The sequence below is a fragment of the Nicotiana sylvestris genome, chromosome 8, assembly GCF_000393655.2.
Source record: "Nicotiana sylvestris chromosome 8, ASM39365v2, whole genome shotgun sequence".
Taxonomy (NCBI): Eukaryota; Viridiplantae; Streptophyta; class Magnoliopsida; order Solanales; family Solanaceae; genus Nicotiana; species Nicotiana sylvestris.
In genome coordinates, this window is record NC_091064.1 from 76,295,559 (window position 1) to 76,310,243 (window position 14,685).

The 14,685-nt window shown below is 40.5% G+C and overlaps 1 protein-coding gene across 1 annotated transcript; it reads right to left on the reverse strand.

Annotated features, from left to right (window-relative positions):
• Positions 1-3,744: 3,744 nt before the first annotated feature.
• LOC138875232 (uncharacterized) lies at positions 3,745-4,392 on the reverse strand. The gene has a single exon (XM_070154056.1). The coding sequence runs from the start codon at positions 4,390-4,392 to the stop codon at positions 3,745-3,747; it is 648 nt and encodes a 215-aa protein (XP_070010157.1).
• Positions 4,393-14,685: the final 10,293 nt, after the last annotated feature.

A 14,685-nucleotide genomic window follows, 5' to 3' on the forward strand; every position in this document is an offset into this window, starting at 1 on the left:
CTAGAGACGAGTTTAATAGAAATGTAGTCATTTTAGGATATCTTTAAAATAAATGAATTGCGCCTCGCCAAATAAAATGCACAAACTGCGGGCCCTCATAAATGTACATATTAAAAATACTTAGAATTTGGGATGAGCCGTTTAGCGAATTTCATGGCCTTCCTCAAAGATAATAACGCTTTATACTCTTTAGACGCGCTTTTAATTAAATTACACTCTTAAGTTCGGGTGCGCATTTATGTGACCCAAATCCAAATCTCAACGGAGTCGGAACGTATTAACGACCACGGGTGCATTTATTGTGACGTGGTCCGAGATGCATTTTCATGACGTTGCAATTCTATTTAAAAATAATAATAAAAACGATTTAAACTTAATAAAAGCACACAAGTTATAACATGTATTAAAATCAGATATTTAGCCATTATAACAATTTAAGCGACCGTTCTAGAACCACGGGATCCGTGGGTGCCTAACACCTTCCCTCGGGTCAACAGAATTCCTTACTTAGAATTTCTGGTTCGCAGACTTCATTTGGAAAGTCGAAAATTTCCTCGATTTGGGATTCAAGATAAATGACTTGGGACACCAAAAGCCAAACCTTTCCCAAGTGGCGACTCTGAATTAAATAAATAATCCCATTTTGAATATTGTCACTTAAATTGGAAAAACTCCCTCGCGCATTTTACCCTTCGGGGTAGGCGCGCAAAAAGGAGGTGTGACATATATTCCTTGAAGCGGTACAGTGTTATTTGAAGTTTGTCCAAGTACCTCTGCATTCGATCGTCTCAAACCTCAAAGCTTCCATTTACATAGTTTACCACCAAAAGGGAAACACACTTTGACTCGATGACCTCTGCTCCAAGGCCCTTGGCTAGTTTAGGAGTTGTGTCATGGCTTCATACTCGTCCTCATTGCTAGTCAATTTAGAGGTTTTGATCGATTGTCTAATAACAGTGACCGTTGGTGGTTTCAAAACGATGTCGAGCTCGGACCCTTTCACATTTGAGGCACTGTCTGTGAAGAGGGTCCAACCCCTGCAGATATACCCATTTTTTGCAAGAATTCCTTTTTTACTTTGGGTACGAGGGCAGGTGCGAAGTCATCCACGAAGTCTGCCAAAATTTGAGGCTTGATGGTTGTCCGAGGCTGATATACGATATCATATCCTCCAAGTTCGATAGCCCACTTGGCTAATCTTCCCGATAATTCGGGTTTATGCAAGACATTTTGAAGTGGACATGTAGTTAGTACACATATAGGATGACATTGAAAATATGGTTTTAATTTCCTAGATGCGCTTATTAATGTAAGAGTTATTTTTTCAAATGTGGATACCTGGTTTCAGCATCCCTTAGGGTCCGACTCACATAATAAATAGGAAATTGTGTACCTTGCTCTTCTCGAACCAACATGCCACTTACTGCTACCTCTTACACGACAAATACAAGTCGAGTGTTTATCCTCCTTCAGACTATGGAGCAAATGAGGGCTCGAGAGATACCATTTTAATTCTTCCAAGGCTCACTGGCATTCCGGTGTCCATGCGAAGTTGTTATTCTTTTTAAGCAAGGAGAAGAAATGATGGCTCTTACCGACAATCTCGAGATGAATCGGTCCAGGGAAGCTATCCGTCCGGACAGCCATTGTACGACTTTCACGTTGTTCACCACAGTGATTTCCTCAATGGCTTTGATTTTATTGGGATTGATCTCGATGCCTCTGTTTGATACCATGAAGCCCAAGAACTTGCCCGAGCCGACTCCAAAAGCACATTTCTCGGTGTTCAGCTTCATGTTATACTTTTTAAGGATGTCGAATGTTACCTGCAAATAGGTCAAATGGTCCTCTGCGTGCAGGGACTTAACTAGCATATCATCAATATAAACTTTCATGGATTTGCTTATTTGATGTTCGAACATCTTATTAACTAAACGTTGATATGTGGCTCCTGCATTTTTTAGCCTAAAGGGCATAACATTAAAACAATACGTACTGTACTTGGTGATGAATAAAGTTTTCTCCCGGTCCCCTAGGTCCATTTGGATTTGGTTGTACCTGAAGTAGGCGTCTAGAAAGGCAATGATCTCGTGGCCGGCCGTAGCATCGATCAAACGATCGATGTTGGTCAATGGGAAAGAATCTTTAGGGCATGCTTTGTTCAAGTCTTTGTAATCTACATACATGCATTCTAAGTTTATTCCCTTTTTAGGGACTACCACTACGTTAGCTAGCCATTCGAGATATTTTACTTCCCTGATGAATCCTATTTTGAGAAGTTTGGTTATCTCTTCCTTGATGAATGCATGCTTTACCTCAGACTGAGGTCTCCTCTTTTGTTTCACTGGTTTAAATCTGGGATCGACACTTAGTTGATGGGTATTTATCTCCGATGGAATCCCTGTCATATCTAAATGGGACCAAGTGAAGCAATCGATATTATTGATGAGAAATTGAATGAGTTTTTTCTTGAGTTCGGGGGTTAACCCTGTCCCCAGGTACACTTTTTGTTTCGGAAGATGCTCGATCAATATGACCTGTTCGAGTTCTTCGATTGTGAATTTTGTTGCATCTGATTCTTCGGGAGGAACGAAAGTTCGAGGGGTGAGGAAATCTTCTTCTTCATTCTCGGCCACATGTTCATCAGACATTTGTCCCTCGGGCTCAACCGAGGGCACGAGCTGTGATTGTTATTTGGTCACATGTTCGTCCTTTGACTTCTACGATGTGGATGGAGTCGACACTGGTGATGAGTCATGCACTGCAAACATTTCCTTAGTTTCATGCTGCTCTCCATATACTATTTTTCACGCCATCTTTCATTGGGAACTTCATCATTTGGTGGAGGGTCGATGGTACCGCCCTCATGCTATGGATCCAATGCCTTACGATCAAAACATTATATCTCATGTCACCTTCGATGACATGAAATTTGGTATCTTGTATGGTTCTGGCCACGTTGACTCGGAGGATGATTTCTCCCTTCATCGTTTCACTTGCCATGTTGAAACCATTCAAGACCCGAGATGCCGGTATGATCTGATCGAGCAGTCCAAGCTGCTCCCCGACCCTAGACCTGATTATATTCGCCTAACTACCAAGTTCCACGAGAACATGTTTAACTTGAACTTTATTTAAAAGGATAGGAATTACTAGTGCATCATTGTGAGGTTGAGATAAAGCCTCGATGTCTTCCTTGCTGAATGTGAGAGTTTCCTCGGGCAAGTAATCCCGAGTCCATTTTTTCCTTGTGATGGATACTTTGGTGCATTTGAATAATTGTCCCCACGGGATGTCAACTCTCCCGATGATCATGTGAATGACATGTTAGGGTTTTTCTGGTTCACTCTTCCTACCTGCATCCCTCTCCCCGAAATGATTCTTAGTCCGATCACTTAGGAATTCTTGAAGGTGGCCCTCATCGAATAACCTAGCCCCTTACTCCCTTAGCTCTCTATAGTCCTCTGTTCTGTGACCATGTGTTCCATGATACTTGCACATCAAGTTTGGGTTCCTTTGGGAGGGATCAGTCTGTATTGTCCTGGGACACTTAGTATCTTTGATTCTACCAATAGCCAAGATGATCCCTGATGCGTCTACGCTGAAATTCTACTCTGGTAATCGGGGGGATTTGGCGGGGCAAACATTCTTATCAAATCCGTTCTTGCTCATGAACCCCCGATAACTTGGACCTTGGTCACTTCTTCGATCGCTCCAAGAGGTATTATTGTTCGGGTTTTTGTTTCATCGATAAAATGGTTGATATAGTTCTTTGTTGAATCTTGATCCACAGTCTGTGTCCCTCGGGGGCTTGGCTATGAATCTGTTAGAGTGAACTAAGCCCGAGGGGGCTCCCAACTGGTCTTCCTCGACCCTAATTTTTGACTGATACCGATTTTCCACATCTGACCATGTCACAGCTAGATACTCGATCAAGTTCCACTTTAGCTGTTGAGATGCTATCGAGCTTCTTTCATTCAAACCTTGCATGAAGGCCTGAACTGCCAAGTCATTGGAGAGCGGGGGTAATTCCATCCTTTCCATCTGAAATCGGGACACGAACTCCCTTAGAATTTTGTCGTCCCTTTGTTGTATCTTGAATACGTCCGATTTTCTTGTGGTCACCTTTATGGCCCCGACGTGTGCTTTCATGAAGGCATTCACCAACATAGCAAATGAATCAATGGAGTTAGAAGCTAAGTTATGATACCCGATCATAGCTCCTTTTGATAGTGTTTCTCCAAACGTTTTTAACAATACTGACTCTATTTCGTCATCATTCAAGTCATTTCCTTTAATTCCACAAGTGTAAGAAGTAATATGTTCATTAGGGTCAGTTGTTCCATTGTACTTCACTATATCGGGCATGCAAAACTTCTTGGGAATGGGCATCGGAGCCGTACTCGAGGGGAAAGGTTTTTTATGATTTTTTTTGCATCTAGGCCCTTCAAAACTAGAGGTGCTCCTGGTATCTGGTCTACCCGGGAGTTGTAAGTTTCCACCTGTTTAACGTTCTATCTTCTTTTCTCATGACTCGATCCTTTTAGGCAGTTCTTCGATCATTTTCATAATCATGGGGTTAATTCCCGAACCTCTTTCATCGGGTCTTTCTAACACTGGTTCATGCTGTGTGTTTACTGGTGCGGAAGTGTTAGAAGTTCTGTTCTGACTTTGGAGTTGAGCAATTCTTCTAGTCCTCGTGTTTCTTGGCCTCTGACCTAGGCTTCCTTGTGTGCATTCCTTACAGGGTCTGCGCCTGCGTCCGTGCTTAGAGCGTTGTGTGAGTTGATGTAAACCGGCTCCACGTTGGGCACTCCCTCAGAGTTAATGGGTGGTACACCAAACCCTATGCCGATGTTTTCTCCAAGTCCCTTACTGTCATGAGCAGGTGCATTTTGTGTGCTACACATATTTTTGCCTGAAATAAAAAAATCTCTGACAAGAAAAAGTTTGAAGAATAACGTGTGTTATTAGAAAACTAGTAAAATAATCACTATTATCTTTAGCCCCACGATGGGCGCCAAACTGTTTACCTCGAAAAATGTGAGTAACAATCAAAGATAATTTGTGGTTTTAAAGATATGTGATATATTCTAATACTAGTGATTATATAAGTGATATTGAGCTTAAGTGAGAAGGAATAATGAACCAAATCAATGTTGTCGAAACAGTAGGGGCCTCGAGCTCGTCTATCCAGGGACCTCGAGGTCAACTAAGATCAATAAAGTAAAGGCAATAAAGCTGAAGAATAATTGATGACTACATTAAACAAGAGAAGAATAAGAATGTTCTATTGCAGTAAATAGTATGATCTTTACAAAATGATTGGGGTCTCTTTTATATAGGAGGAGAAAACTCCAATGTAGTACCTTGCTCATAGAGGTAAAGAATCATCTTGGTGCACGTTTATAATAGCCTAGTACGGACCTTTACCATTTCGTACAACCCTTATCCAATAATTAATGCCCTGGTCCATGTGTCCTTGAGGAATTCCTGCTCTTTCGTGATTGACTTCGAGATTATGTTGCCCTCGATGCAGACTGTGTCAGGCCTTCGATAAGCTTCCTCGAGGTAGGTGTCCCTTAGCCGAATATGCCCCCCACTTCGAGTCTCCCGGGCTACTCATAGCCCAATCCAAGATTTTGAAATCGGGCTCCTTGATTTCGACCGAATACAGTATCCAACTGGGGAATAGAGATCAACCCGTGCAACATAAAGGCTATAGAAGATATCAATGTAGATGACAACATTAAGGGAGTACAAAGACTAACCAGGCAGATAGCCGCGTTGTGCCGATTTATTTCGAGGTCGTCAGACAAGAGCCACCAATTTTGTCTCATTATTAAAAAATAATAACAACTTCTCTTGGACACCGCATTGCCAGTGAGCTTTGTAAGAACTCAAGCGACACCTATTGATCCCTCCCTTGCTGCACACTCTGAAGGCAGACGAATATCCATACCTCTACTTGGCAGTTTCTGAGGTGAAAGTAGGCGGTGTCCTGGTCTAGAAAAAATAAAGTACAAAATTTCTTATTTATTATGTTAATAGAATCCTAGGCGATGCCGAAACAAGGTATCCACATTAAGAAAAATTAGCGCTCGCCTTGTTAAGAGCATTTAGGAAATTAAAACCGTACTTTCAGTTTCACCCTATATGTGTCATGACCTCATACCCGCTCAGGAATGTTATGCACAAACCCGAGCTTTGGGGTCGGCTGGCCAAATAGGCCATAAAAATTAGTGGGTACGATATCGAGTAAATACCCTAGATTGCCAAAAAAATTTATATTTTGGCGGACTTCGTGGCCGACTTTACGCCTGCCTCGATCCCCGAGGTTGAAAAGAAATTACTGCTCACCTCGGGAACTAGCTCGGGGTTCTGGATTCTATTCATAGATGGTGCTTCTAAAACAAAGGGGTTCGGGTTGGGCATCGTATTAAAACAACATGCGGGTAACGTAATAAGGCAGTCTATTACAATTATAAAATTGACTAACCACAAAACTGAATATAAGGCTTTGATTGCATGTGTAGAATTGGCTAAGAGCCTGGGCGTCGAGATGATCGAGGCCAAATGTGACTCCCTCCTTGTCATCAACTAAGTCAATGGGACGTTTGAAGTAAAAGAGGAATGTATGTAGAGATACTTGGATAAGTTGCAAGTTACATTACATCAATTCAAGGAACGGACTCTACAACACGTACCTTAGGATCAAAATAGCGATGCTGATGCGTTAGCCAGTTTAGGGTTGTTGGTCGACTCCGAGAAATTCGACAGTAGTAGTTTATATTTTAATAGATAATTTTGAACCGTCACAATAGATAATTTGAACCCAAAAAGATAATTTTGAACCATCACAATAGATAATTTTCTCCAGTCAACCGTACCTAAGATATATATATTTGTTGCTACGGTTCCAACAACCGTCCCAGATGTACCTCTATTGCAACGATTATCAGACTAATGCAACTGTTTAATTGCAAAAGTGTTTCTGTAAGCGCCACACCCTAACACAACGGTTAAAAGCGTTGCAATAGATTTCTATAGCAATGGTTATATAGTCGTTGCAATAGAAACCGTTCCGGTAGGTACAATTTCTAGTAGTTTCCTTTACTTTACTTTATCTTATTTATTGTCGTTCTTCGCACGTTCTCAACACCTTTTAAATTTTACAATCTTATTCATGTATTACATGTAGAATATGCTTCAGGAGCTTGAAAAGCAAAAACCCTTTGCTTTAAGACCGGTAAAAGCATCACCAATAGTTTGTTCAACTAATTAATGAATCCGTTATTGGTTCAGAAGAGTTTCTCAATTTTGGCATCCTATTTTTTACATGACTATTTTGCCGTATTAAATAGAAAATAGTTTAAAAGTTGAGATATTAACTCTAAAATGTTTGAACTGTATATCAAATAGAGTGGATTGCATGGTGCTTTTGTAGTGCTAGTCCAATGAGCATTTAAGTTTAATGGGAAATAATGCAGAAATCATGTCATTTGAAACTAATTGTTGGATATGAATGTGCGAAGCTGGTATATATCTAAAGGTTAAGAACTTATATGCATATCATTTGTTAAATAACTCCTAAATTGTTAAATAACATATTTTGCTTTCTTATACGAATAATACTAGTTGGAGATTTAAGATTTTGATTTTATTGATGAATAGTTTCCTTTTGTAATTTATATAAATCTTATTATATTTTATTGCATTGGAAAATAACTACTTATATAACCAAATAGAAGGGTACATATTAGATTCCACAAAACCGTTGCATTAGCCTTCAAAAATTAGTGCAATAGCCTTCATAAACCGTTACAATAGCTCTTTTTAACTGTTGTAATATATATCTTGATGCGTTGCTTAAGCATTACAAACCGTTGCAAATAGCTTAAAATTCGTGGCATAAATTGATATTGCAACAGTTTGTAACTGTTCCATTAGACTGTATAATCGTTGCAATAGATAGGCTTATGGTAACAATGTAAAACTGTTGCAAAAGGTGGTCCTACTGCAACGGTTATACAACTGCTCCACGAAACTATTGCAGTACACCTATTGGCACAAGACCTGATGGAACGTCCTAGTATCGATGCAATAGGCCTATTGCAACGGTGTTACCATCTATCACAATGATTCTTGAACCGTTACCATAAGCCTATTTTCTAGTAGTGGCAATTGATAAACTTGATGGTAGAAGAAGGTCACGCCGAGATGAACTCAACAAGTTTGACTTGGGACTGGAGGAACGAATACATAGACTACCTTGAGAAAGGAAAATTGCCATCGGATCACAAGGAATAAAGGACCATACTTACTAAAGCGGCCAGGTTCAGATTGGTCGAGGGAAATTATATAGAACATCCTTTTTCGGGCTACTAGCTAGGTGCTCGGGTTTAGGGGATACCGAATACGCAATGAGGGAAGTATACGAGGGGTACTTGTGGAAACCATTCAGGAGCTGAATCCTTGGTTCGAAAATTTATCACAACCGGTTATTACTGGAAAGAGATGAAAAAAGATGCAAAAGACTTCGTTCGAAAATGTAACGAATGCAGAGACATGCACCGATGATTTATCAACTAGGGGAAATGCTTCACCCGTTCCTATTGCCATGGATGTATATAAAATATGGGATGGACAACATCGGTCCCTTGCAATGGGCACCCAGTAAAGGCCAATACATATTACTCATGACCAATTATTTCTCATAGTGGGTCGAAGCACAGACGTTCGAGAAGGTTCGGTTGAAAGAGGTCATCGACTTCATCTAGGATCATATAATATTCCAATTTGGGATACCGACCGAGATCGCTTACGACAATGGGAAGCAGTTCATTTGTGGCAAGGGATTGACCAATTCAAAGGAAAAGTTGAAAGAAATTTTGCTCGAGGTCTTGTGGGCATATCGAATGACTTCGCAATCAAGCACTGGTGTGACCTCGTTCTCTATAGTCTATGGCGCGGAAGCTCTAATCTCGGTCGAAGTAGCAGAACCGAGCCCAAGGTTCCAGTACGCTAGCGAGACGTCGAATAACGAGGCCATGGTTACAAGCTTGGACTTATCGGACGAAAGACGAGAAGCCACCCTGGTCCGATTAGTGGCCCAAAAGCAGCGAATATGGAGATACTACAACCGAAGGGCTAACCTTCGACATATCCAAGTCAGGGACTTGATATTAAGGAAAGTTACGCTATACGCAAAGAACCAAAATGACGAAAAACTAGGACCGAATTGGGAAGGTCCATACAGAGTTATCGGTGTAACCGGGAAAGGTTCATATAAGCTCGAGTTAGGAAACGGTGCACAACTACCAAACAAATGGAATGTGGTACACTCAAAATGGTACTACTACTGAGGTACGAACACAATTTCCTTTCAAATTTGTTATGCTTTGGACTAACCCATGCAAGTATTCGGTCTAGGTTAAATCTGGCGATTAGGTCTGAAAGAATATGCTGCACACTTTTTCCCTTGGACTGGTTTATCCTGAAGTGGGTTTTATATCAAGGTTTTTAACGAGGCAACAATAAAAACTGCTACCCTAGTTTTGAAGATCCGCTTGTGGTTGGGATTGCTGATCACCTGTACTAGATTGATAGTATTCGAGCCCTCATGCGCTCAGTCTCAAATATAGGGGGAACCATTACGCCTTAAGTCGGGATCCTTAGAAGGAATTTTTTATGTTAAAAGCCAAGGCTTGAATTTTAGAATTCATTTTAAGGGTCAAACGAACTGTGCCCGTGTAGCTCATTCTTGCCATGGCAGAAATCTTTTATGCCTTCGATCATGTACTCTACATGAAAAGTAATGAAATAAATTTACCCTTTATATTTCATCAATTCACATTTGCACTAACGATATTATCGTTAAGTTACTTAGAAAAAGTAATGGGTTAAAAATTCTAGAGCCCGCGGGCCTCCCCGAGTCAGGGACTACTAATTAATAATTAGACCGGACAACTTGGGCTATCTAATCCCGGAGCCTATTAGGCAGGGCCCAAACATGAAAGGCTATGTCCAACTTAAAATGACTGGGATACGTCCAAGTCTGTATGTAGAAAGTAAGGTACTTAAACATGATTAAAACCTATGAAAAATCCACCCTCGGCAAAGCATCATCATGTCTGGTTGAAACCTATGACCCTGATTCATCGACGAGCCCTCCTTTTAAGCTTCTTCCATCTCGAACTGGAGGATGGGGAGGTCCTTGAGGGCCTTGCCTCTTTTCTCGCTAAGAGCTTTGTACACATCCTTCTATCGGGCATGTTCCTTGAGCTTGAACTCGAGCTGGATCACCTCCATATAAGACCGATAAAATCTCTCGTGATGTAGAACTGAGGCTAGGGAAACAAAATTGATGAGATCATAAGAATACACTAAGGTTAAATGAACCTTTGAAAGGATACAAAGAAAAATAGCATACCATGTTCCGCGCTTACTGTTCCTCGTAGAAAAGGCTCGGTGCATCCACCTAGTTCATTTTTGCTTGATCTTCTTCGATCACCAAGCAACAAAGATAGCTGGCAATGCTAACCGGTCCGGACAGCACCCGGGTATCTACCGGGATAGTAAACATGACCGATCTTCCCGCCTGACTCTAGCACATCTTTTTTCGGGATCTCCAAGTGACCAAACCCTGAGTAGCCCTCTAATACACCGATGTCCATGCCTTCAAAGAACATGTTGAGGGCCTGTGTGTGTCCCATCATGTCTTGGTTGGTTTCTCTTTGATGGCATGAGCCTCGTCGTATAAAGACTCTGTGTGAGATGGGGACTATGGGATGTCAATGACACTGACGGCTTCTATCGGAGCAGGAGTAGCTTCTCAAGAAGCCTCTAGTTTTCCTTCGGGATACCAAGACAAAGATGGATCGGCCTCCCGGTCACTTCCCACCGATTTGTCATGCTCTTCTACATCAACGGCCGACCCATGGGCAAAGAACTCAAATTCGACATCTTTAGGGTAGTCCCTAAGTCGGTAAGGGATTCGGGGTCCGGTACCCCGGCCTGGGTACTCTTCTTATTTCTCTTTCGGACCTTGACCATGACCATCTTCTCTTTAGCCTAGGCGACCGCATCTGGGGCAACAAGACCCACTCTTTATTCTATTTTTCTCCTCCTTATTCACAGTGGCCTCAGGCTATCCCAAGGCGGAGGGTTTAGTAGGTGATGACGGAGCCTCGTCCTCGTCCACTGCCCTGAGCTCAGTGGTTGGGTAAACCTGAGAAAGGAAGAGAGGGGCTTAGTAAAGATGACAGTTAAATACAAAAGGAAACTTGATCGGGGGAGGGGGGATAACACTCACCATGGGAAAGGGATGAGGGCCTCATTTGCGGACTATGATGTCTTGATTGGTTTTTCTTTGATGTCCTGAGACAACGACTCCAGGATGTCAGTGACACTGGTGGCTTCTCTCGGAGTAGAAGTAGCTTTTCTAGAGGCTGTAGCAACTGGCTTCCCTTCGGGATCCTGAACCAAAGAGGGATTGGCCTCCCGGTCACTTCTATCATGGCCCATACTGATGTGCCATGACGACTGCCCGATTCATACCTATGGAACACCCCTAAGCCTGTGTGTGAGATATAAACATAAATTAAGGGTAGGTCATATATAGAATCCATCAATAAACTTTGAATCACGTTAATAACATACATGAGGAAAACATGCCCAAAAGACATATATACATACACATGCGGAATACGGTAGGGCGAGATGACAAGGCTACTATAGAAAACTATATATCCAAAACTAGAAGCCGAGAAGGCCACATACAATTCAACTATAAATAACTATCTATTGACCTTTAATAGAGTGTACAACTGTATAAAGGACGGGACTGGGCCCCGTCATACCCATATCTACATACAAAAATAGCATACCAAAGTCAGTAGCAGCTCAAGATCAAATATAGCACACCAACTCTTGCTGAGCTAGAATCCTAATAAGGCGGACTGTCTTCCAGCCTACCTGCACCTGTGAGTATGAAACACAAGCCCCAAGCAATAGGGCCGTCAGTACGAATAATGTAACGAGTATGTAAGATATGAAATGATGTACATAAAAGACATAAAAGAAACATGAGGTAAAGGATCCCACCTGTGAGTTTAAATAGCTTTGTAAATCGTGAAACATTTATAATATCATGCATGTACGTATAAATGCATAGGTATATGCGTACATAACATCATCAAGCCTCTGAGGTCATTCCATCATATTATCTCGGCCTCTATGGGCGGAATCATCAACGTATACCAGCTGATCAGGTGGTGGTGCGTATATAATGCCATAACCTTTCCCCACACCCCATATACATATAATATATGCGTATATAATGCCATCTATTCATGGGTCAATGTACATATATAAATGAATGCAACGCATAATGAAGTATGTCAATAAGATCACTCGGAATATCATAAGATCATTATGCCTTCGATTAATATCATGAAATAAACTCTATCAACTTACGTATTTTCTAAGACCTATGAACAGACGATAGAGTAATAGGATACATGGGGAATCAAGAATATAGGAACTCCTGATACTTCTACGAATATTATCCTTTGTGAAAGTTGTGCATTTAATCATTTCATTAGTATCGTATTGATCATGCCAAAAGGAAAGAAGGGATAGCCTTAACATACCTTTGTTTCTTTGCTAGCGATAGATCACGAGTTCATGTACGCTCTACAAATGATAATCTACATTGTATAAATGGTTTGGATCACAATCGAATCAATAAACCAAGACTTGGATTCGCTATGACATTTTATCGAACACTTAGGGTGCATAAGTTTCATATCATCCTACAATGGAAATTCAACACTACCAGCTCTTCTCCTATACTCACAACACAACCACCATCACAAAAAACTATACTTCACAATTTTCAGCTGTGAGCACGTGATTTTTGCCCAAAGCAAATTATTCCTAGAAATTCAAACAAAACAATTTCTTTATTTATTTTACAATTTTTGTGAATTTTGGTGTCATTTTCTGTTAATTGTTGCATTGTGTCTGTGCATTTTAATTCATATGAAAAATACAAAAATATGCATTTTCATTTAGGATTTAATTCCATATTTTTAGTATTAATTAGGGGTTAATTTGTTTTAGAACAAAATATGAAGAAAATAACAAAAATAGTTCACTTTTTGAATTTTTAATTGTTTAATTGTGAATTCGTCCCAAAATATTTTTTAAAATAATTTTAGAAATAAATTAGTGAGATATATTAGGACTTTATTTTAATTGTTGCAATTTTATAAAATCAGAAAAATATACAACAAATATATAAAAGAAACAAATGAAAAAAAAGAAATAGAGAAAGGGCTGCCCACGATTTGGGCCATGCCCAATTCATTTCACCCCGGCCCAACATTTTTCTTCCTTCCCACGCCCAAGCCCAATCCAACACAGACCAGGTTCGGATCTTCAAAAAATCCAAACGGCGTCGTTTCCCTTCCCCATTTGATCTGAGTCGTCCGTTCATCATAATCCTACGGTCCACAATCATTTCCCTATCTCCTTATAAATGTTTGAAGCCAATACAAACCCTAGAGACAGACAGCTTCTTCCTCGTACTATCTCTAAGCCCCGCCGAAACCCCCCCGCCGGCGAACACAACCTATGCCGTTGACCACCAAAATTTCACCGTAAATTTTCCTTCCCCTCCTCTTTCCAACCCCCATGGTCATCACCCTCGAATCTTTCCCTATCTCCTCGAATCTTTGATGGAAGATTCTCCAGCCACGATGAGACCTACCCCAAATAACCCCAAATTAACACCATGTGACCGCCTGGGCCTCCTCTACCCAACCTCCAGGGCCTTGTCTCTCGAATCTGCCTGGAAAAGATCGAATATCAAATCGAAGGTTTCCGACCAAACCCTAAGGGATGTTAGGGATGTTACGGGTCAGAAATTTCAGGGGATTTGGAGGAAAAAGTTACTGGCTGGATCTTAGTGAGTCCTTTTCTGTTTTTTTTTTTGTGTTTTGTTATTTAGTTTTGTTTTGCATGTAATTAAAGAAGGTTTACAAGTTAATTTCCATTTCTTGCTTAGTTTTAATTGTTTCTGAATCCTTTCTGCTTTTTAGTTATCGACGGCGTTTAGTTAAAATCAGTTGATTCCTGTTCGTCATCTGTTATTTGGGTTCATATATTTAGTGTTGGGATTGCTAGTTGTTAATTGCAAATGCTTGATTAGTTTTTATTAATTGCTTTCATTAGTTTATAACTTTGGTTCAGTTAAGAATATCATGCAGAGTTTAATATTCAGGTCAAGCTTAGTTAAGTTGTAAAAATCAGTATAGTATAGGGTTAGTTTAGGGATTTCAATAATATAGAATCCCCTAGGAACTTCTAGATAGGGGGCTGCTAAGTAATTTGTAAAGAATAGTAGTGTTTACTTGGGTAACAAGTTAGAAAATAAGGGACCAATTAAATAAATAGGTAAGGGACTGACATTGAAAAATCTGAGGGCTGCCCTCAGCTCTGCCTATAAAAGGCATGCCAAAATGCCTTAAGGGGGAGGATTTTTTTGAGCCCCAATATTCCAAAAAAGTCCCCAGTCCAGATATGAAACTAAAACTTCAGATTCAAATTTTCTCCTAAGTTCTTAGTGTTAAAAGAAATGCAGTAAAAAATCATCAGCAAGAGTATTGTTACATTGAGCTT